This window comes from Tetrao urogallus (assembly GCF_951394365.1).
Source record: "Tetrao urogallus genome assembly, chromosome: 2".
Lineage (NCBI taxonomy): Eukaryota > Metazoa > Chordata > Aves > Galliformes > Phasianidae > Tetrao > Tetrao urogallus.
This window is the reverse complement of record NC_136814.1, coordinates 102,764,169-102,788,031: the sequence shown is the minus strand read 5'-3', so window position 1 is coordinate 102,788,031 and position 23,863 is coordinate 102,764,169. Positions and strand designations below refer to the sequence as shown.

Below are 23,863 nucleotides of genomic sequence, written 5' to 3'. Positions count from 1 at the left end.
CAGAGACTGAGGTCTGGAGGGACCTCAGCGCGCAGTCACTCTCAGTTTGTGTATAAGGCCACAGACTTTTCCCCAGGCAGCCTCTCTGTTGGGAGCACATCTAATCTTCTCATACAAACACGGTGGTGGTGTGCTCGGCCCCGGCGGCTCGCTGTCTGATTGCTGGTAGTGTAGTGCCTTGCTGGAAGGCTCAGATGCATAATGTCACTTTCTGGCCCTTGTAACCCACTGTGCCTTCATCTGCTGAGACCGAAAGCTCTTCCACTTGCTCCCAGTGATTGAGTCACCTCTCAGCTTTTCTTTTATAACTCCTTAAAATTCGTATAAAAATTCATATATTTTGTGTGAAGAGAGAAAGCTGGGAGGATCTTAGCAATGCTTATAAATGTCTAATGGATGGCAGTCAAGCAGATGGAGCCAGGCTCTTTTCGGGGCAATGGGCAGAGACTGCAACACAGGAAGCTCTATATGAACACGAAGAAGATCTTTACTGTGAGGGTGGTAGAGCTCTGAACAGGCTGCCCAGAGAGGTGGTGGAATCTCCTGGAGCAACTCAAACCCATTTGGATGCTTTACTGTGCAACCTTCTCTAGGGACTAGATGTTCTCCAGAGGTCCCTTCCAGCCCCTATGGTTTGCAATACAGCACTGCTTCCTCTTCCCAACTTGTTCTCATTCCTCTGTTACAGCTCATATGCTACATCCAGTATCACACTGACTTTTATCCACAGCATTGCAGTGAGAGCTCACATTGTGCAGCTCTGAGCAGCCTCTGTTAGCTCCTCCTCCGTGGCTTTCTAGAGGGAGTTTGGGCCGGTGCAGCTGCAACTGTGCTTCTTAAATGCACTGCTTTGCATTTACACCACCACTGCTAGCTTGAGACTGCCTAACTGGGACATGCAGATATTGCTCATTCTGTAGTATTTGTAACCCCACCAAATGTTACACCACCTGCAACCTTACCAGGGGAGTTTTTCTATTACCTGGATTGCTGGTAGAAATATTACCTAGCACTGAAGAAGATTTAATGCTTGTTGCTGATGGCCTTTCTCAATGATATCTTCTCATTAACAACTACATTTTGAGATCTGTCAGTGAAGCAGATTTAATCTCTCTAATGTGTGCCTTGTTAATTCCATGTAATACCAGCCAAATACCTGGGAGAAATCGCAGCATATTACAGCTCCACAGTTGTCTTGAGCAGCCAGGCGTGTTTTATTAAAAAACAAAACAAAGAACCCAACTCCCACCCCAAAACTGAAAGACAGAAGGTTTGCTTGACAAAGTCCTGTTTTCCAGGAAAACATATTGATTGCTGTTCATCTAATTATTAGTATCTAGTTATCTGTTGAAGAAATCCCAAATTAACCTGTCTGCTATTCGTCCAAGGACCAACACCAGGCTAAATGCGAGACCACTTAGCCTGCTGCCGATTCTTTGCAAAATTAACTGCCACACTAAAAATCTGCCTTTCACCTTTTTCAAAATATGGGAAACACTTTGGCAGTGCCCTGATCCACCTGAATCGCCCTGAATTGTAAGAGCTGTTACAAATCAACAGCGGTGGTTCAAACAGCTTCTCTGCTAAGGCTGTAAAGGGGCCTGGGTGAACCGCGACCAGCTTGCCTGCTTTGACTACTTAATTTCTGACCTTTTTTACTGTTGGTCCATTCACAGTATATGATGGAACCAAAGCTGCTTGCTTCTGTCCAAATGCAAGCACAAAATATCCGTCATATCATTCAGTTTAACACTTCGCTACTTCAGCAGTCTCATCTATGAAGTTGGCTCCGAAAATAATGTTTCCTATTTCATTATGTCAGCCCACGACATCAGAGGCTGCAGAGACATCAGAGGATGCTGGTGGAATGGCAGTAGAGGCTGAACCTTCCCACCAATATCCCGTCACATTTTGTTGCCTTGTGACACATGGCAGCAGAGAGGCAGTCGGACAGAATGGTGCCTGACATGGAAGTGTGTATGAAGCAAAGCTGTGTCACTGATTCCTCCATGTGGGCAGAATGGCACTCACTTGTTGAACAGTTAAGGAGACCAAACAGCGAATGTAGCACAGAGAGATGGTGGTTGGTGCATTTCAGCAGTGGTGACAGCAACACAAAAGATAAGCCACATTCAGGACAGCCATGCACAGCTGTAACACCACGAAATGAAGAGTGTCTTAATCAGCTCATCCACATACATTGGTAGATTATGATCAGGATACTGTGTACAAAGCAGAATGTCGACCTCAGTGCGTTGAAAATGATCGTGGCAATGTTGGGATATTGCAAAGAGTGTGCCAGGGGGGTCCCATGAATGCTTACACAGGAACAGAAAGAACTCTGTACGCAAGTTTGTTAGGACCTACTGACCCAATATGAGGGTGCAGGTGATGATTTCCTGAACATATCATTGCCAGTGATGAGATGTGGTGTCAACAGTATGAGCTGGAGTCGAAACAGTTCTTGGTGTGGCAGCATGAATTCCTCATCAAAGAAAAGGTTCCAGATGCAGCTCTCTGCAGGTAAAGTGATGTGCACTGTCTTCTGGGATATGAAAGGGGTGATCTTTCTGGATTTCCTGGAACCCAGACAAACCATCAACTCTGACTGTTAACATCGTGATGCTGACTAAGCTAAAGACTGGAACTTCCAGAGTCAGATCAAAGAAGAAGACAACCTTTCTCTTGCAACATGATAATGCCAGATCCTGTATCAGTTTGAAGGCTGGGGAACACATTGCCACATTGCAAGTCTTGGCTGGACTGCCCTACCACACCCACCGTACAATCTGGATTTGGTGCTTTCTGACTTCTGTATGTTTGGGCTGATCAAAGATGGACTGTGTGGGCAACATTTTCCTAGCAACAAAACCATCACAGCAGCTGTGGAACACTGATGCTGATTTTCGTGAGTGTGGCATGCAGGCTCTTGTTCATCGCTTGTAAAAATGCACAGCTAATGTGGTGACTGTGTAGAAAAATAGCGTTTGGTAGCTGACAATTTGCTCTATCAAAAAGTGTTAGTGTGCTCTTTGTGTTTGTTGCAATTTCCATGTGGAAATAACTAGGAGGCATTACTTTTGGAGCGACCTATGTATTTAGAACTGACTAAAACGACACACTGAAAGTGCTTTGCTTTTTCTCCTCTTGGCCCTCAGCACCCCATTGATTCCCTCAGCTGCTTTTATCAGCAGCCTGTTTTTAACCTGTACTTTTTGTATTTGTTACTGCTAAGCTCCCATTTCCCCTATTTCCATGCATATTGATTTAGTTTGTTTTTGTTGCAGCTTTCATGTCTCCTTTTGATTTAATAATTTCAGAAATGATGGGTTTTTTTTGTTATTCAGGATGCATGCACTGAACTGCTTCTGTCAATGGTGACTATTCCACTGTAAATGTAGGTTTCTGGTCCACCATGTTGACAGTTGCTTTGGAACAAAAAGAAGATATTTAAAAATGTTGCAGTTACTTTTTATTGATGGGTGCCACCTTCTGCTTAAGCCAAGCCAGTCTATTGGGAACACCACTGTGGCACTGAAACAGCAGCTAACAGTCACTGGTTAACCCTCCTTGGTCAATCATGAGGTTTGCTTTCTGCTGGGTGCAGACTAAGCATTCCTCCATGTTAGAAATCTCTGGAAGTGGTCATGTGAGATGCTCAGCTCACATTCCCTGTCTGAAATCACCTGCAGTTAAGCAATTTCTCTCGTGGTGTGTTACAAACAGATGCCTAATTAACAGATATTTGTTATGTTTTACAGAACAGAGATGTTCAAAGAGCAGTGCATCCCTCTCTCTAGTAAGATACAGGAATGGAACAAAAATGCACAAAGGTCCCTCATGTTACATTTTGCTGTCTAGGGCTATGATCCCAAAATCTTGTGACTATGGTTCTGAACTGTGGTGGTGATGCTATTAGCTATACTGTCTTTTATTTATGGTTTTCAGTCTTTGAAGAAAACAGACACTAAAGCAGAAGACTGAACCAAAGAGGTGTTTTCCAGCTGCAGGGCAGATGTTAGAAAAGCCCCTGCATTAAGGAGTGGGGCCCTGCAGCTGCCCTATGGCACCATCCACACCCACGGAGGGGACACAACCCCTCCAACCATAGCTTTGCTCAGTGCCTCGAGATGCTGCTGCCATGGAAATAAATACCAAGCCCTCGCCAAGCACGTGATGGCTGCCAGCACGACATGGACAGCTCGGCCGGTAACTGCTCTGTGAGGGGCTGGCGTTGAGCACTGCCTGAGAGCTGCCAGCCTCTGCTCTCTGTAATGGTAACGTAATACTTTTGAAAAGGCCTTTAAGTCCTGCCAGTGTCTGTGATGGGTGCCAAGTTTTATTTTCATATGCCAGTTTGGGAAGTTTGTTAAACCTGTGACTGGGATCAGAGCAGTGAGCCCGAAAAGCAATCAAAGATACATAATAAATAATAATTAGTATCAGTGTGTGGTGCTTATTCAGTATTCTTTCCTTTCAGGTCTCTGTTGGCTAGTTAGCAAACAACCAATCCCACATGATGGCAGTCTAATATAGCGTGTACTGATCCTCCTCCGCTTACGCATGGCAAACTGAGCAAATCAAGGTGACTGTGGTCTGCTACAGAAGCCCAAGGCATTTCCCTCCCTTGATCCATGGTGCCTGAATACGAGGAGATGCAAAGAACCATAACAGGGTGCTGGAAGAGTACTTTGGAAAATGCTGCATCCCTAAACACGAGGAAGAGGAAAACCCCAGACGGTACTCACCTTTCCCCTTTCCCCTTCACTATTAGGCAGCATTAGCTTATTTAGCAGCAGAAAATACTAAGGCACTGGTAATTCGATTTGAAGGGTTTTTCTCACCTGCAGAACTGCCTGGAGTGGTTCATGTTGGGACCTGCTTTAATATTGCCTTTCTCTGGGTCATAGATGGTGGTTGCTCGTGCATAAGCTCCTCCAAGAATAAAGATGAACCCATTGAGAGTGACTGCAGGAGCATATTTGTTATCTGTCAATGGAAAGCAACACTGAGATCAGTTTTAGGCTCAGGTTTGGAGACTGTTTTTTATTTATACATTCCCCTTATTTATAGATAAGTCACGTTTCTCTAAACCTCCAAGGCTAGGGAAAGAAAAATGAGGAAATCTTTCCTGCTTTTGTTCTTCTCTCTCAAAGTTCTCAAAGGCACTTTTAAAGTTCATCAGTCCTTCATTCCCCAGTACACACCTCCCTCTAAACTGGGAAAGTACAATTATCCTCTCGCAAAGCCTAACGGAATCACTGTGAAAGCACCACTCTTACATATGAAATTAAGATGTCAAGTTGTTTCAGAATTTTGAATTGCTGCAAATTTTAACCCAGATGCTTCCTAAGTAGCTAAGTACAGAAGAATCCCACAGTGCAGAGTCCCGCTTAATAATATTCAAGAGTTGATTCTCCTCTGTATTCTACTTTAGCTCATGGGAAGGTCACCCACACAATCCAGAAGGCTTTCTGAGACCCAACTTTTTCTCCCCTTCTGTCTCATAAATTCACCTGCATTTCTCTGTTTAGATGTGAGAAGTATCTCCAAACAGTCCTGTATATTAGCAATGAACCGTGCGAAGCTGAGCTGTGAAATTAAGGAAGTGCCTTATCCTAAGCTCAATCAGAATTTCCAAGGATGCTTTAAAACTTCTGTGTTAGCGGAAGCATTATTACAAAAACTGGTAGAACTAAGCATAATTTATCAAATAAAATCCTTGTAATTTAATTAGTTGACTTGTCCCGTATGCTGCTATCACGCCATATGCACGTTATTAACCAGGAGCCAGTTGGGCTGAAATTTCTCATGATGGTGTCTGTCTTAATGCGATACAGTTTTTTTTCATCAGCATTTCAGTGAAACCAATCAGCAGCGTCTGGGAACAAAAGATGGGAGTACATTGCTTCATTTGAGTGAAAATATGTCTCACAATTAGTTCTCTAAAAATGCAGCCCTTCGGAGCAGGCATTTCCTAGACGATTGTCCTAGTGCTAGGGACACATCCTTTGGTCTTCCTATACAAATTCTCTGTAAGTAGTTATAGAAAGTGTCTCCAAGACATGCAGGTAGGTGTATGCTCAGTAAAGGACAACTCTCTTGCATCACCAGTGGGGAATCAGCCAGAATGTCATGCTGCTGGTCAAGGATGGGGCATGCAGGACAACACACTGGAGAGGAGAGCTCCATCCTTACAGTGCTTTTACCTCACTGCTAACAGCCTCCATGTAGCATCCAAGGGCTCTGAGTGTTCCTCCCACGTCTGGGATCCTCTGACTGTTCTCTTTTACAAACAACGAAAGGAGTGGGCTCAAATCAACCCTGCTGGCTTTACTTTTGGCATTTTCTTACCTCTTGCCCAGCTGGCTTTGTAACCCTGAGGTACTTTTATAACCATCTGATTCCATTAAATATTTAACAAGAGATTTAATTTGACCAGAGTTAAGCAGAAATTGCTGGACATGTCCAGAAGAGTGGTAATTTCCTTAACTGGGGGTTGAATTTACTAAACTGGAAGGAAAATAACAATGATTTTATGGTGTTCTTCTGTTCCAGCTTGGCTGTGGTGTTGTCTGGTTTGGTTTTGGGGGAGGTGTGGGCCTGCAGCACAGACAAAACACGTTATGGGGTAAGCTGGGCTCCTATTACTCTCAGTATCTACAGGCATATGTCAAAAAACACAGATGCATTAGGAAAATGTCACTGATCCTTGGGAACAGATGGGAAGAAACTAATTCATCCAGAAAATAGAACAAGGAATATTCAGTTTCTTCTCAGTGCCACTAAGCCACTATAATTCATCAGAAAGACTTATCTGTCCTAACAACCCGTCTTGCATCCCTTTCCAAATCAGACTTGCATATGTGACATTTTTTCCAGCTAAGACACTCATCAGAAGTTCTCCATATTTAATTATCACATTCTCCTGGCTGTTTTTTTTCCCCCTCCCACCAGCACTATTTTGCAGGAGAATAAAACTATCACATTAAAAAAAAAAAGAAAAAAAAGAGCTCAACTCCCAAATCTCACAGGGAAATTATTTGGGGCTCCCTCAAGGCAGAAGCAGCGACTTCTCAGGAGACTGAATCACTGACTGCACGTTCCTTTTTGTCAAAGTAAAAGAGGGAAACCCCCTTGGTTATTTTTATAGTGATTTTTTTTTTTTTCTTTTCAAATAAGCAGTCTGATACGCTTTTTCTTTCTTCTTTTGAGAGGCAAACGTGCCTGATTCTCATCAATTTTTCAAGACACTGTCTATCTGTTGTCTTTTTAGTACTTCTGGCTTTAGCCGCAATTTCATAAATTGGTATAAAGTGAGCCTGGGACTGAGACACAGAGACAGCTCTGCTGCTTCTTTCAAGAAGGGAGAAATCCACAGTGTCCTGATCCTGATGTAGATATGGCAGAAAGACACAAGAGACACCCCTCTAGGCATGAGTAGAGAGAAAACACTGTTTTACTTCTCTTTTGTTAGCATGGAGGCCACAGGTTTAGACAGATACGGGGAGCTTGGAAACTACCAACTAAGCGTGGATGCCCACCTTCAGTCTGCAACCTTACTTCACCTCACCGCCCTTCCTTTGTTGTCTTTGGTAACCTTGTGAAAGCACCCAGGAGTCTCCAGCCTTACAGACCATCCACTGATGGTCTGGAACCTCATAATAATGCAAGGTGCTGGGGCACCCTAATTTAGCAAAAGCATGTTTTTGGTCAACGCTTTTGGGTGTCACGCCAGGTCCTATGGGACAGAGGACTGGGAATATGGGAACTGAGGCTTTGGAGATACAACCTCCTTTCCCTTCCAAAATTCAAATGCTGGGGCTGTCAGACACGGCAATCTACTTCAGGCTGGAAAACATTAAATGAGATTTGTCCAAGACAGCAAGCATTCTTGAGATTAAAAGGCAGAGTAAATGTAAAGGAAATAAGAGATAAAAGATACTCTTCTCTCCAAGTGGATAATATCATAACATCATTCTCTTCTGCTGCTGCCGTAGGAAAATAGGTAAGTATTTCTATTCTTCTTAAGACGGGTCATTGCAGGAAGGGGTATGCACTCAAAGACAATCCTTGAGCTGTAGGTGCACTTCACATGGGGTTTATAATTTAACCTGCCAGTGTGCTCAATTCGTAACAACAGCATGCTGTCTGTGATGTGTTTTGTGGCTCTCAGATCTCTTGGTACGTTATGTGGTCAATTACCATAGTTCTGCTTTCCCATCCACGATTGCTTAAAGATCTTTTGTTGCCTTCCAGTAAAGCACACCGTCAGAGACAAAAGTGGCATGAAAACAATGCTCCATACAGAAACAGGTTATGAAACAAAACCAGCCAAACGTTTTAAGAAGGAGGAAGAAACGCCAATGTGCCACTAGTCCCGACTCGGCTGCAACCAGAGGTGTCCCTACAGGCACAGGAGGCTGCAGGAAGGACATCAATTCACATGGTGAAGCACACTGGAGAAAGGAGACTCGTTAACAGAAGCTAAATCTGCTTTTAATAGTATCTCTTCCCATCCCTGAAACTATGCAGACAAGCTCAAGAATGGCACAGCTGTGGATAAGACCGTGTCCCTCAGCAGCTGTGAGACTGCGGTCTGATCCTCCACACAGCTTGGGAGGCTGAGGTGCAGATACAGCAGCAAGGTCTTGGATGTCATCAGCCTTTCTGGCATGGGGCTGTTATCATGGGGCAGGGATGTCTGCACTCTCTGGATTTAGGACACAGGAGACAGCAAGCTGAGGAATGTCCTGGTGGGCAAGTGTGCTCCAGGGGAGGGCCTGGTGGGCCTACCTTTGGGAACATGGGAATGATTCATTATGTATTTTAACAAAACTTAAGACATCAAACAGAGCAATAGAAACGTGCAGATGCTGCTAACACTGTTTTCCATATATTTATTGCACTCTTAGCTCTGTGGTTGTCCCATTTCAGTTGAATAGTGAATAGTATGGGGAAGAACTGGACACGTGGATTAGAAATCAGAAATGCTCGTAGATCTTTGTCCTGTGTGTTCCCACAGTTTTCGGTAGGTTTTAGAATTTAGTAGTGTCAATGAAGAAACACTTTTTTAAAAAAATTCAGATGCACTAATCAAAACTTGTAGTTACACCGGTACAGATACAGACTGCTCAGAGTACCAGCAAAGCTGTATTTTAGTGCCTTGATATGAAGACACAACATGAACTAAGATGCAGTGACGAGATAATTAGGTTTACTTACAATCACTGGCTTCAGCATGCCTACTGCTATCTTCCTAAATAGGACCAAACTTAGGAAGCTGGGCAAGAAATGTATTTTTAGCAGTCAGCCAATGGTCTAGGTGCAGAAAGGCAGGCACTGCAAGGATGCAGCCTGGCTTCACTTACTGTTGTAGGACTTTGGCTCAACAGCAACAAACTTCTAACAGCTCCAAATGCAAGAAGAGATGTTTGTGCACAGTGGTTTACCAGAAATGTGCAGTGGGAAAGGCCTGGGATGCTCCACTGTCTGAGTAACATTGAGTTGTGGATTGTGTTTCTAAAGGAACATCTGCTGCCTCCACATATTGGGAGAACAGAAGTGGAGCAACCTCATGTCACCTCACGGCACATGTGGGTTACAAATAAATGGAAACTGGGGCTGGATTCAATGCTTATGCATAAGAGAAAGGCAGGCAGAAGAGGGCAAGGGCTAAGCTGAGTAGATGAGCTACGGGTCCCCACTCCATACCTCTGAACAGACAAGATTTCAGTATCCAGCCTGCTTCACCTCTATTAATATTATCCTAAAATGACCCTTTCCCTTGCCACGGTTGATGCCAGCACTGCCTTGGGTGTTGATCAGGTTCAATCACGTGCCATGCTGCATTCAGCTCACTGACATTTGCAAAATACCACAGTGACTTGAGCAGGTAACACCAGCCTAAAGATCTCCAGACACCTCAGGTACTTTCAACACCTGCATCTACTGTTGCATATTTGAGCATGCTTGAGGTGTTTTTAAATAACCTGTTAAACCATTTGAAGTAAAGAGGTTTCACTGATCTCTGGAGTGATCTTAAACCACACAACTCACTGTCAGATGTCTCAGGTTATTTAGCCCAGGGGGACACCTTAAGAATTCACAAACATGCACAAAAAAGCTTTGAGGATCTCGAGAGCACACCAGCAATCACACAGTTCACCTCATCTCCATTTTCTAAAAAGTACTCCAAGCCTCCTACTCCCTCTTTCTTTTAAGTAAAGGTTGCCTGCACTGCACATGGAGTATCATGGAGTATCATGGAGTATCATTCAGCTCTTTGGGGATACTCTGCAAGCACAGGTGATACTCTGCTTCTTGTAGAGCTGGTGGAATAAAAATGTATTCCAATATTCCCAAAGCATTTTTAGAGAAGAAGAAGAATCATATCAGCTCACTTTTCTGGATATTCTCCACTGGTTCTCCACTTCTCCCACGTTTTACTTTATTTGCAAATAATCTGGCATTACACATTTCCCAACAGAGACACACAGCAACTCCACATTTCATCACATATTTTAAGCCTTCAACTTAACTAATTAACTTTATTTACATTAAGAAAACAGAAGCATTGTCTTCTAACTTCACTTTTGTGTATTTTTGTTAGGAAATGATAATACGCATCCGCTATATCGATTGGTGACAAACTCACCTCTGGATGGTTTGGATGGTTTTTCCAAATACATGTAGTGTTGATGCCTGCTAGACAGTATAATGAGTCCAGGGAATGATTGCTTAGCTCTGTGGCTGGCACTTGTACTATCTCGGTACGGAAAAGGAACGCTTCTTTGCATAATGCATTCATTTTTGCAGTACGCTCTGAGAACTGGAAAACCTCATACTGTCAGTCAGTGGATTAAATGAACAGTGGCAGCTGTAGCTTTGTGATGGAAAAAGCCAGGCAGTAGGTTTGTTTGCACTGCTGTATTACAGAAACACGACTTTTGCTGGTTAACGCCCTCCCGCTGGGCGCTTCATGCTGCATCATATGCATGTCATGTTATGTTAGGCTAGACACAAACAGCAGCAAGGGAGCTGGAAAGCAGTGCTGCCTTCACCAGGGAGGCTCCAGCTGTGGCCACACCAATGCCTCATGGTTTCTTTTACTAGGAAACACTGAGAAGAGAGTCATAATAATAGTAACAAGCTTGTTTTAGCTTTCTGAATGTGCCTAGGTGGCCTGAATGCCTCATAACTGTATACCGTGTCATTTATTACTTCCTACTCATACTTGGTCTACCAGGCTGAACACTCAGACCATGACTCGTTATTTGTCATGATGACAGGACAAGAGGGAATGGCCTCAAGATGCATCAGGGGAGGTCTGAATTGGATAGCAGGAAGAATTTCTTCTCAGAAAGAATGGCCGGGTATTGGAACAGCTGCCCAGGGAGGTGGTGGAGTCACCATCCCTTGAGGTGTGAAAGGAAAGGGTCGACTTGGTACTTATGGACGTGGCTTAGTGGGCAATATTGATGGTAAGTCGATGGTTCTAAGTTGATCTTAGAAGTCTTTCCCAACCTTAATGATTCTATGATTCTATGACGTTTCAGCATGACTAAGAGGTTTGGGACACAAAAGCAGTCTCCAAGCAGCTTCTCTGCAATGACTGCATAAGTGCTGCTTCTTTAGGTGTTTGAGCACATCCAGATGGAAAGCTGCCCATAGCCACCCATCCAGCACAGAGCACATGCTCCTGATGGCTGTTACCTGCAGGAATGTCCTTGTGAGCCTGAATGCTAAACCTTGCTTCCAAAAGCAGCCTCAGCTCTTAGGGTGCAAGTTGACACAGAAAGCAAATAAACTGCAATCTTTTAAGCATTTTGGAAGTTTGCACATCTGAAATTGGTTGGTGTAGTAGAAAATTTGACCCCCTCATCTTGCCCTTCTTCTGTAGAGCATCTGGCTCTGTCCTGTAAAATGTTCAGAGAGCTCTAGGGCATCACATGCTAATAAACACAGTTTTAATAATCTACATGTCTTGGAGGATTCAGACTCTGGAGCCTCTATGCTTTTCACACCACTGCTATATCCCAGTTAAGAATGACCACCTCTTGCTACAGGACAGGAACAATTTGAACAGGCACGTGGGTAATAATCCAATAACCGAGCAGTGCTTTTTAAAGCATGGAGCAACACACGATGCTAGGATAAAGTTTCACTGCACTTCACAGTTTTTGGGTCTAAAATTACTAGTTGTCCACACCTAATAACTGCTTTCCTTTCTCCTCTACTTTGAACTCATCACTTCTAGCTGATAACTAGCTGTATTAATGAGTGACAATTGCCTTCACTGAAGATCCAGATAACTGCCTCTCTTGTATAAAATGCATGCATTCCTGCCAATCTGCTACAAACACACCCCCCTCCCCACAACCCATTTGCTTTCTGCAAAGGCATTAAAATACCTGAAGCGCAGAGATTTCTGTCATAATACGGGTTTACTCTGACAACACGATTCCCTTACCGATCATTGGAGACTCTATAAAACTCCATGAATTAGTCTGAGGGATGTAGGACTGCAAGACCCCCGCAGCTCGGCCGGCTTCGTTCACCCCACCGAAGACATAGATCTTCCCACCACAGACAGTAGCAGCAGCTGAGTGCACAGCTTTGGGCAGGGGAGCGATGGTCTCCCACTGGTTGGTGATGGTGTCGTACCTACAACAACATCAGAGTGAGCTGCAATGATGCAGTGTCAGTTGAAGGCAGGATAGACAGGCAGAGAAAGCAGGCTGGAATAAAACAGAAAGGCAGCTTGACAAGCTGAAGAAAAGCAGAGGTGGAAATGTATTTTTTAACATCATACAAATTCAACGACTTGGTAAATAGTGTAATTAATGCCTTTTCTGAGCTTTTAAAACATTGATAAAAGCACAGAGAAAGCTAGTTCTATTTTCCGTTCATGCCTCTCAAACCTCATTTTAGTCCAAGTTAAAGAGACTCAGGACATCTTTGTTAAGATGTCTTCCTCTAATTAGTTTCTATTAATGACTGTACAATGAGATTATTCTTGCAAATCAGTGCAGTGATATCCAATAGCAACAGCAGGCAGGCAACTGTTCATATACTTCAGTTGTTCAGCTCGTGGAACAGATCTCACCTGTGCTATAATGTGACACGATAGCTCTTTTTGCTCCAGTTAACTGACCAGCGGGGCACATTTTGTGCCAGAGTGAGTTGCCTCCATTTAATTTCCATTGTGCAAACCATGTGCTTCATTGCAGGATGCTGCAAATCTAAATGCTAGGATAAGATTTTACCAGCGTGTCTATATTAGACATGAAGCAAACAGAAAGAGTGTGTATGAAAGTGATAAATTAGTTTTAAGGTCATCATTATCTGATTTAATTAAGCCATTGACCATAAGGGATACGCAGTTAATAATCCATGGATAAAGATTCATTTTAGACAATGTCACAAGTACAGACGTCAATTTTTTTTCTTAAAGATAATGTGGCAGGGATCCAAATAGCTGCTCTAAAATGAGTCTTGGAGACAGTGGAAAATAATGTGATTCTTAGGCTTCAATATTTTCATGTAATGGCACATTCAGTCAACTAGGACTTGCCTGAGTAGCGATTACTCAAAATTGCGTACTGCAAAAACAGAAGCCCTCATCACCCATTTCAGGCTTTTGTTCTTAGTATTGGTAAAATGCAATAGGAGAACATTAAATGAATCCACGGCCACGAATCCGTCTCTAGAAAATGATGTAGTGACAGGGGAATTCTCCTGTTGTAACGTGCCCCTCAAATCCTCACTGTCCAAAGTCGGGAAAAGTACGAGTGGCAAAAGGGATGTGACTGGTGGAAACAGCACAAGCTAATGTTCTTAATGAAAATGCATTAATGAGTTTCCAAGTAATATCGCTGAAAGTAATTAACATACTCATAAATGAAGGAAAAGCAAGAGGGAGGCAAACTTTAACTGAAAAAAATGGGTAAAGTCCCTTATAATGAGCGTGGAGAACTGCATTTTACAATGCTGTAAATTAGTTACTGAGAAATTAAATTCATCTACAACAAAGTGATCAAAGGGCAGAAAAAGAATGAGATTAAAGTACATGGTGCTGGGAACGTTCAAGAGGACAAACCCATATTGGGCTGATTTATAAAGTTTGGTACCAAAACAGAGACTACTGATGCGTGCTTGACTACACAAACAGCTCTTCCAGGGAAAGCACTGTGTGCCGCATCTCTTGCATTTGCCCAAAGCAAAATTGGCAGAATGTCACACTATATGAAGAGTTTCATACACTGATTTTCGGTTAAACTTCATCAACTCATCTACTGCAGTATTTTGGGTTTGGTAATTCAAAAATAATTTTTTGGTGTGCTGTTATGTATTAAAACTGGTTAAGAAATTGATTAAATTAGTTAGAAATTTGGCAGACCTCTGTTTTCAAGACAGGCACGTTACTGTTAATCATTTTCTGATCATTCCAATACATTTTCAGACAAATGAATATATATCCTTCAAATTCGCTGGAGGTTGGATGTGGCTGAGGCTCACATCTACAGCAATACTGGCAGAAGATTCAAACTGCAAAAACAACAGCTCCTTCTCATTATGGGGACTTCAGGCCTCCTACATCCCATTTTTCGCTCACTTTCACGGTTATGCTCTACAGTGACAGAATTCATCTTTCTGTGTCCTGCTCTTTCAACAGCCACCGAGAAACCAAAATTGACTGGTTTCAATTCATCTGCTGAAAGCCAAAGGCTGCAAGTCCATGGGACACGGGTGCAAGTGAGACAGCTTAACACAACGCTCATCTTGAGTGCCCTTTGGTTTCAAAAGTCAGTGAACCATAAAGGTGGAAGACGATTCTCATCCAGCCAACACCACCACCCAACCTGGGTTTTACACAGGCTGCCCAATGAAACAATGCCCTTAAGTGCCAAACTTATTCCTGCTGCTGAAAAAGAGAAGGAAGTGTCTTCACGGCTTCCTGATATCTAATTTCAGTCTGCTCCACTGGATTTTTCTGGTTCGTGACCTCCTGGCAAAACTGCAGACCTGATTTCTAGCCTTCATCTCCCACCCACCTTTTTTTTTTTCTGTTAGATTATAAAAATATCTGCTATCAGCTCTCTCCTTCATGTATGGAGTTGCAGAAGAGAATAAAGTCACCTCTTCACCTTCTATAGGACAAATTAAGTAGTGCAAGCTCTTTAAGACTTCCACCACAAGGCAGATTTCTATCTTTCAAATCAACTCTCAATGTGTTTACACAGGGATTAGCACTGGATTAACTAAATTGGTTTAAAAACGAATAAAGTTTAATATTCACAACCTTTGTAAGAACTGGAAACAACTTCAAACACTTTGCCTCTCTGCCCTCTGCCCTTCCATTCTCTGTTCCGCCTCCAGTGTTGCCGTCACTGGGGCTGGTGAGGCTCTTTGCCTCCTTGAATGCTGCTCAAAGGCCAGCAGGGAGGGAACTGATTTAAAAAATAATCACTTTGATCTCTTCCCATTAGTCAAGCTTTGCATTTGATTCCCTGTTTGAAGACATAAATGGAGACTTAATGTGAGCTGGCTTTGAGCCATGCCAAAGTTTTTCTTCCTTCTCCTCCAATGCTCCCTGTAGTCTCAATGTGTCCATTCCTGTCCTTGGCTAAGGGCCTACAAAGCCCATCCAATTTGCTCAACTTGACACTTCAAGGACATTTCACTTCATGTTATGGACTCCTTATGTTTTGCAGTCCCTGCATGCTATGGACAGTGTTCTCTCACTTGACCCTTGTGCAGGCGTTATGCTCAATGTTTTATTTATACACCCTTGACACGGCAAATGATCTGAACCCAGCAAAAAATGCAGCCCAGGTGTGAGGAAAACACGCTCAGAAATAACCTTGCTACTTTTCCAAAGTCTCCAAGCTCAGAGTTTCATCTGCAGGCTTGGATCCTCCTTTTGCTTCACTCTTTCGGTTTAGCACCTCCTCTCTTCTTCTTCCCCTGTGGCCTTGATACTAACAGCAGAAAAGCCCTTCACTTCAATCCACAAGCTTCCTTGCTTAGTCGACTTCTGTTCTCTTCAGTACCTGAAAATAGCACCTTTTCCCCCAAGAGTCTCTTAATTTCTCTCCTAGGTTAAACAGTATCTTCATTTATTCCTTATAAAATCCTTCCACTATGGTCAGTAGCTTACAGACACACACTCTCCAGTTTCTTATACATTATTTAATTCTGTTTGCAGGAAAGCTGCTATTCAAAATGAAGCTGTGCAGTGTCATATTGATCTGCTCTTCAGATGATTCACATGTTGTTTAAAACCATACTAATGGTTTACTATTTTTTGCCTTTTTTATATTCTTTTGACTGTTCTGAGGAGCTTAAGAAACTATTCTTGCACAAGGCTATATATTTAATTTTCTTCAGACATCAATAAAACAGTGGGTTCTGAAGCAGTTTATAAAGCTTATAAGGCTTATTTTTTATGTTGAATTTTTTAGACTGTCTTCCAAGTATACACTGCCAGCTGAAGTAATCTCCCAGTTTTAGACAACCCTATTGTAAAAGTGCTGTCAGGTCAAGGGGATTCATCTTCTTCTGTCCTTCAAACAGATAATAACCACAAAGCACCCACATTTCCACACTTTTAGTCACATACGTTGTCTTGTCAGCATAAGCAGTCTTCTCGCCTCTCAAATTGCATATATTACAAGGCCCATCCATTATCTAAAATCCTACTTCGTGGACCCACTTCATTTCTCCTCCTCCCAACTCAAGTCATATCTCAGAAAGAGACAGAAAGTGTAATGCTCTCTAGCCTAATACCTAATGACTCGCTCCCTGTCACACAGAAATTTGCCACAGGGGCTTGATTGAGAACTGCGGTCACGCCGTTATTTTCCTAAACAGCCATTCCAAAAACATAACTCTCCCTGAATGTATACCATGTATATTCACAAGAATGGGCTCATAACTCAGCCAGCCTGGCAGGTGCATATTGTTTTGAGATGAGTAATAGAAGATTCCTACCTGTCTGTTTATGATAGTCGTGTAATACAGGACTTTACTGCCTCTTTACAGATCGATAAAGGGTAAAAAGTCTTAACTGTGTTGAAGTTGATGGGAAGACACCCACTGATTTAAGTGGCACCAGCATTCTTTGTTGAGGCTACACCCTTCAGCATCAGTGACACAAGTGAGAGTACAGACAGAAGAGCTCAGGAGTTGATGCCATAAATTAGGAGTTCGATGGTCCCTGCTTGCTTTAATGCTTTCTAATGGTGCAGTAGATGTGTTCAGTGCAATCAGGTAATGGCATGTACAGTTTTACATATGAAGTGGAATAAAAGCATCCTTGTAATGTTTTAACCACTTAGGATGAAATATTCCAAAAATTCCCAGAAAACAGGTGGAGAACAAGAAGAAAACTGGGAGAAAATATTTTTGCCATCTTCAGAGACCAGCTGTAGCAAGAAACTCCACAGACTCCACCTGCACGGGCTGCTAACTGGTGAAGTCAGGGTAAGTCACTGTGAACTAGAAATGTGCCCTCCACATTGCCACCGAAAACACTGAAATCTGGCCTGAGCTGGGTGCATCACACTTCAGCTGGAGGAATAAGAAGAAAGCAAAATGTTGCTGGTAAAGATAAGATGTATGTGCATGAAAGGAGGCGGTAGATGGCCCAGAGGATGTCCAGTGTGTTTCTCTTCTCACTGGTGGCACAGTCCAGGACTGTATTACTCACCAGGCCTGGCTAAATCCCCATAGCTCTGTTGAGGTGGATAACAGGACGACGATGCCCCATCTGGGATGAAAAACAACTAAAAAGAGGGTGCAGCCTTGAAATTTAACACTGAGGGACAAAACCTGCAAAGGTAAATGTAGTTTTTGGCATCACATAACTTGGAGCATGTGATCATGTCACTTTATTGTTATTTTAATATAGTGCTTTTGTAAGACCTGCTGGAATGACAGAGAGGTTCCCCTCTGGAGGGATGGAACAGGAACACAGAATATCCCATGCTGGAAGGGACCCATCAGGATCATTAAGTTCAACTCCTGGCTCCACATTGGTCTACTCAAAAATCTCAGTGTCCCATCCAAAACCCCAGCACAATAGTCAAAGAGGAATATTCAGCCCCCACATAAATATGAGGGAGGCCAGCTTCTTGTAGCTCTCACTGGGGGGAAAAAGAGAGGGCAACGTCAAGAGCTGAGTAGGAACTGAGCATACAACAACAGATAACTGAGCAACTACAGTGGTGATGTTCTGTATTTCAATGCTTTGTTTTGTTTTTTGAAAGTACCAACCCCATGTTCAGATGGCGTCACTGCTGGCAAAGATGAATGCAGTGATTCCCACTCTTCAATTACTGAACGCTCAAAAAAATTGGCTGTCTGGTCCGAAAGGGGACTGCTTTTGTCTGAAAAGGCATGAGTTTGCTCAGTACAGCTATGAAGGTTATCTTTTTCTCACCTGCATTTCTACAGCAGACCCCTGAAACATCCTTTTCAAAACACACGGCTTCAGCAATGGCTTGTTTGCTTCTGTAATTCCCCACTGTCGTACAAAGAATAAGAAAGGAAACATCCAAAAAGCTCTCTCATTTCTTGGCATAACCCAAAAGAGGCCATGTTGTACTTTTTCCATGGCTGCATTTCACAAGTCACTTTATAGACAATAGCAGATTAATTATAACCACAGGCTTAGCAAATCCCCATGACAAGACATCCTTATTGTGGTAGAGACAGCGTGCACTGAAATGATAGGGAGGAAATCTACTACTTTCCTACATAAAAGTCTCTTGGTGGGGTGGTTACAAGTGCAAGCTAGCAGGGCTGCTCACACTGAGCTGTGCTGGGTAGCCAAGGGCCTGAGTGTGACTTTGCAGAGTGCAATGTCATTTGTGTAAAAGGCTTGGGTGACAACGGCGACAGGAAAAGAGAGGGGGGCAACTTTGCTCCATCTGGGGTGTATTCAGCTGGCCGACACTATGGATGCTTTATTAAAGCGAGGCCATGAGAGTTAGAGCAGAGAAAGAAATGAGACTCTGGGAAAAATGAAAAGGAAGACTTTAATGAAGGACATTTATCAAGACATCTCTCTGCGGTAGCATTATTTAGATGTTGGTCTGTATCAAGAGATGGAATGGAAGACTGTTTATCTCTCCTGAGCTTGATTCTTCCCACATTCAAGACAACACTTCTCTTAGCTAAAGATTTCCCACCTTACATTACAAGACAAATGCCCTCAGAAATAAAAAAAATCTTCATGAAACAGTGAGATTTTCTTCAAAGCAAGTCCCAAGGGCAGTGCCCACCTTAAACTCAGAGTAAAGAGTGAAGCAACACTCATGTGTTGCATTCACTGCTATTATTTGTTATTTATTATTCATTCTTTGCTGCTGCATTTCCCTGGCTTGCTGAGAGCATCACCAAAGTCAGCTGCCCATGCCTGCGCTGGGAGGGAATGTTACCTGCAGACCTTTTCCCTCAGTACACATCCTTTCCAGTGGCTATTCTGTCACATCCTTCTCTCCTTGACAAAACAGTGTTGGAACTGTGAAGACTGAGAAACACAAAACTAAGGGCATATGTGAACGTTGATCACTCAGCACCAGACAGACCTTCCTGGCCATGCATAAGACAGGTACCATCTGCTCTCTGTCTGCTTGCCTCATCCTCTACAATTTCCAGACCTGCAGCCAGTGTCTTACAGAGATGTTTTCCTTCTGTAGCCTTCAATAATTCCACAAACTGGCCTCTCTCAAGCACTGAACTACGCAGAAATCCTTTGGAAATAAAAAATAAAAAAAATTAAAAAAAAAAAAAAAAAAAAGTAATCATACTATTGTACCAAAACATAAAGAACAAAACTTTTGGACATTTCCTAATTTTCCAAGTGCTCGAAAATGGAACAAGACAAAGCTTCTTTCTGGTTAGGCTTTGGTATCCAGCATTTGTGATACATGGTAAAAAAAAATCTGAACACAAAATGCTCTGCCTCTGCATAAATGGAATATAAATGTTGCAACCTCCAAACACAGAAATAAGAGATAAAGAGCACCTTTTATTCTACTGTTTTGAAAAATTCTCTTTTTTTTTCTTTTTTGCATACTCCTTTTTGGATTCTCTGCTAAGGCAACTTGTACCAGGAAGTTCCTACCTCAAAACATTGCTGAAGTATTCAAATGCAGCTCTTAAAACTGACTAACAAACAGAAAGCTCATACTTTTGGCTGCCAGATTCAGTAAGAGAAAACCCTTCACAAAAATGTTATCACCCATCTATTGTCACAGTGCACTTTTATGTATCTGGGTAAGGCTAGGGATATATGAATCTTTTTGGAGTGGAATATTCTTAAACTGCATTCAGTGGTTTCTATTTTTTAATGAGAACACTGATATGCACAGAAGTTATTACGCTTTTATTGAGTGTTGTGGTTGACATGATATTGGTTTTGGAACTCCACTCTGTAAAATCATTCTTTTGTGCTTCTGTTCCTTCCTTTTTTGAAGCTTCGTGTGAGAGTAGGAAATATCTGAATTCTTCTTGAAAAGAGAAGCCTCCATTTTTTACCATCTTTATCCAGCCTCTCTCGCCAGGAATTCAAACCTGTTTCCACTGCTTGTTTTACTCTAAGCTTAGCAAGTCCCAGGCCAAGAGCACCAAAGGCAGGGCCTTCCTTCCAGCCACGTCAGAGCTGAAATGCTTTACCAGGAGGGTGCAGATGTGAAATTTACTTTGCTGTTGCCTTTTCTTAATTTAAAAAAAAAGAAAAAAAAAAAAAGCAGGATTTTTGAGGTCTGCTAAGACTTCCATCAGTACCAAATTCAGAGGACATTTATTAGTCTATCGAGTTCACTGTATAATCTGTGTGAAGTGTCCAAAGAAGCTTAATTCCTCCCTTCCCTCCCCTGAGCAAACCAACAAACAATCTGGCAGCTCTCATCTTTGGTTTCGAAACAATGGTTTCCACTGAAGCTTTAAAAGAAATCTAATCCTGCATATTTCCCTCCTTTCTTAGCAGTTGTGAAAGCTTATTTGAACGCGTACGACACGTTCGACACGTCCTTTAAAAGGAAAAGCAACCTCTAGCACAGCGAGAAGTCAAAGCGCCAGCAAACCGCCACTCTTCTTTCTTTTTTACCTTTCCACATGGTCAACGTTGCCTGCCACGCCGACCCCTCCGATGGTATAAATCTTCCCGTCGTACACCAGACTGTTATGTCGACACCTGGGGACTGTCATCCGGGACACGAGGTTCCAGTTATCGAGCAAGGACATGTAACACCAGACGTCAGCCAGTGTGACACCCGACTCCATGCCGCCTGGCACCAACGTGTGGGTGAGGGGAAGAAAAAGGGGAGAAGTACATGAGCTCCTGGAACGGGAGCAGCTTGGCACACAGCAATCAAAGCCAGTTACAAAGTAAAAACTCTTCAAATGACATTTGACTAATTAAAATAAATCACCCTCAATACCGAGCATCTGTTCCGATGATGCATATCTGTGTCATTTATTCATGCGTCCCAAAGGCTTTTTTTTTTTCTTTTTTCATTAGATGACATGAAGAAATCAAGATGTCAGACTTCAAGGGACAAGTACGTAAGGGGATAGACCCTTTCCAATGTTCATAAATAACTTCCAGTCTATTAAATTACTGCAACACTTGCAAGAAGGTATTATGAGGCATAGCCTATCTGGGATGCAAGACACAGTCCAGAATGAAATCTAAGTGCTTCATACAGTGATGGATCAAAGCAGCATATACATGGGCAGAACAGATTCAGTGCTTGCACTGTAGGCTTAATGCCTGATTTTCAAGGACAAAATTCTTATTTATTTTCATTTGCTGATAAATGGAAGAACCAGCTGTACTGTTCCTTCAAATCAGTTTAAGATGCTCAAGTGAAATCACAGGATTATAGAATGGTTTGAGTTGAAAGGAACTTTAAAGACCTTTTAGTTCCAACCCTCTGCCCTGGGCAGAGCAGCCACCCACCAGCTCCCACCCAACTTGCCCTTGAAGGCCTCTGGGGATGGGGCATCCACAGCTTCTCTGGGAAGCCTTTGCCAGGGCCTCATTGCCCATGTAGTGAAGAGTTTCTTCCTTATCTCTAATCCGACTCTCCTCTCTTTTAGTTGAAAGCCATTATCCCTTGCCCTTTCACTGCACTTCCTGACAAAGAGTTTCTCCCTGTCTTTTCTGTAGGCCCCTTAGGCACCGGAATGCCATGGTATAGCCGTAGAGCCTTCTCTTCTCCAGGCTGAGCAACCCAAAATCTCTCAACCTGTCTCCATAGCAGAGGTGTTCCAGTTCTCTCAACATCCTTATGGACCTCCTCTGGCCCCACTTCAACAGCTCCACATCCTTTCTGTGCTGAACACAGCACTGTAGGTGGGGCCTCACACACTTCTTTTGATGCAGTCCAGGATATGGCTGGCTTTCTGCATATGTATACTGGCAGTTTTTAAACTTCTCACAGTAGCTCCCAATGGAGCTACTTATTTCATGCCTCACTATTCCCATTTTGGAGAACAAGCAGGCAAAATGATTTATCTGAGACCACACTAGGAGTCTTAGGTGGAGCCAGGGAAAGAAACAAGTCTTTCAGTTCTGTGGTTTAATGACAAACCCAGGCTTTCTCCTTGCTATTTCACTCTCAAAACCTACAATATGCATTGCGGACTCCAGTGCTTCGAGCTTGCAGGAATTCAGTCCCTTTTCTATTGGTTTCCCTTATGTTTTTCCTATGTCTTATAAGTTTGAGCAAAGCAAAATATCCAGTGACACTGTGCTGGGTTTCCAGTCATGCAGGACTTCCAGCTCTCCTATTTTATCCATTGAGTACCACCAACTCATTCATCCAAATTCAAGGGAAAGAGCTGAAATGAGCTTTGAATTCAGGACTCGATGGCTTTTGCCAGCAGGTAAGGCACAATCTAAAATATCTTTACTTATTGGAAAGTGCTCCAGCTAAGAATAACTACAAGTCAAAAGCCTCCATAGAAGGCTTTCGCTCTGGCACCAAAAAGAGCATGGGCAGAAAATGCCAAACAAATAATTTCCTTTTTTTTTTTTTTTTTTTTTTCTTTTTTTTCCTTATTTCCTTAGGGCCTCTATGCAGTATTAATGGAATTTAACACCACAGGCAGCAATTTACTGCAGAAAATGTAGTGAGGTTACACCAGAAGGGAAAGGTAACAGCTGTAACTCTTATTGGTACTGCCTGGTGCATCTCTGTCTTCAGATCCCACACACCTGCACCTCCCTGCCCCGACTCCTTCCTTCATCCCCAAACCTCCGCACTGCTGCCATCAGAGCAAGCTGTAGCCTGCTAGCAGTTGCTTTTCGCCCTCCAGCCAAGCAGAGGTACCACAAGACTGCAAATAACCAGACACTGCAATGCTACAGGCACAGAGCAGACAGCTACTTTGGGAGTTAAAGCCTTTTAAGGAGCGTGGTCTCAGTTTCATTGAAACTAAGAAGATTATAGGGCTAGTGACTACTGTCAAAAGAGAGGTTTCAACAACAAGTACAAGAAATGAATGCCCCTGTAAGCAAATACTGTAAGTGTAGGTCACATATTCAGCAGTTCAGCCTGTCTGTCTCAAATTCCATAACCCACCATTTAGACTCAACTACAGCCAATATTTTAAATTGTGTTACTATGGCAGTGGAACCTCTTTGCATGCCTGATGGTTGTCAGGCCTATTTTTTTGATGTTGCGACAGCAAAATATTGCTCTTGACTGCTTCGAGAGCACGCTAGCGTGGCAGAGAAACGGAGAATGATAAAAGCATGGAAATCCCCTTTCCCAGCCCCTCTCTCACTTGTCTTTTTTCATTTTATCCCCCAGGAACAACATATCCTTCTTTGCTTGTTCTGTCT

The 23,863-nt window shown here is 42.8% G+C and overlaps 1 protein-coding gene across 1 annotated transcript in view; it reads right to left on the bottom strand.

Moving 5' to 3' along the window:
* KLHL29 (kelch like family member 29) overlaps positions 1 to 23,863 on the bottom strand; it is a gene marked incomplete at both ends in the record, with an annotated part of 244,358 nt that overhangs the window by 6,097 nt on the left and 214,398 nt on the right. The window contains 3 exons of the mRNA XM_079550118.1: positions 4,845 to 4,989; positions 12,473 to 12,666; positions 21,119 to 21,299. Coding sequence (XP_079406244.1) covers positions 4,845 to 4,989; positions 12,473 to 12,666; positions 21,119 to 21,299 — 520 coding nt within the window. The remainder of the gene's footprint in view (positions 1 to 4,844; positions 4,990 to 12,472; positions 12,667 to 21,118; positions 21,300 to 23,863) is intronic.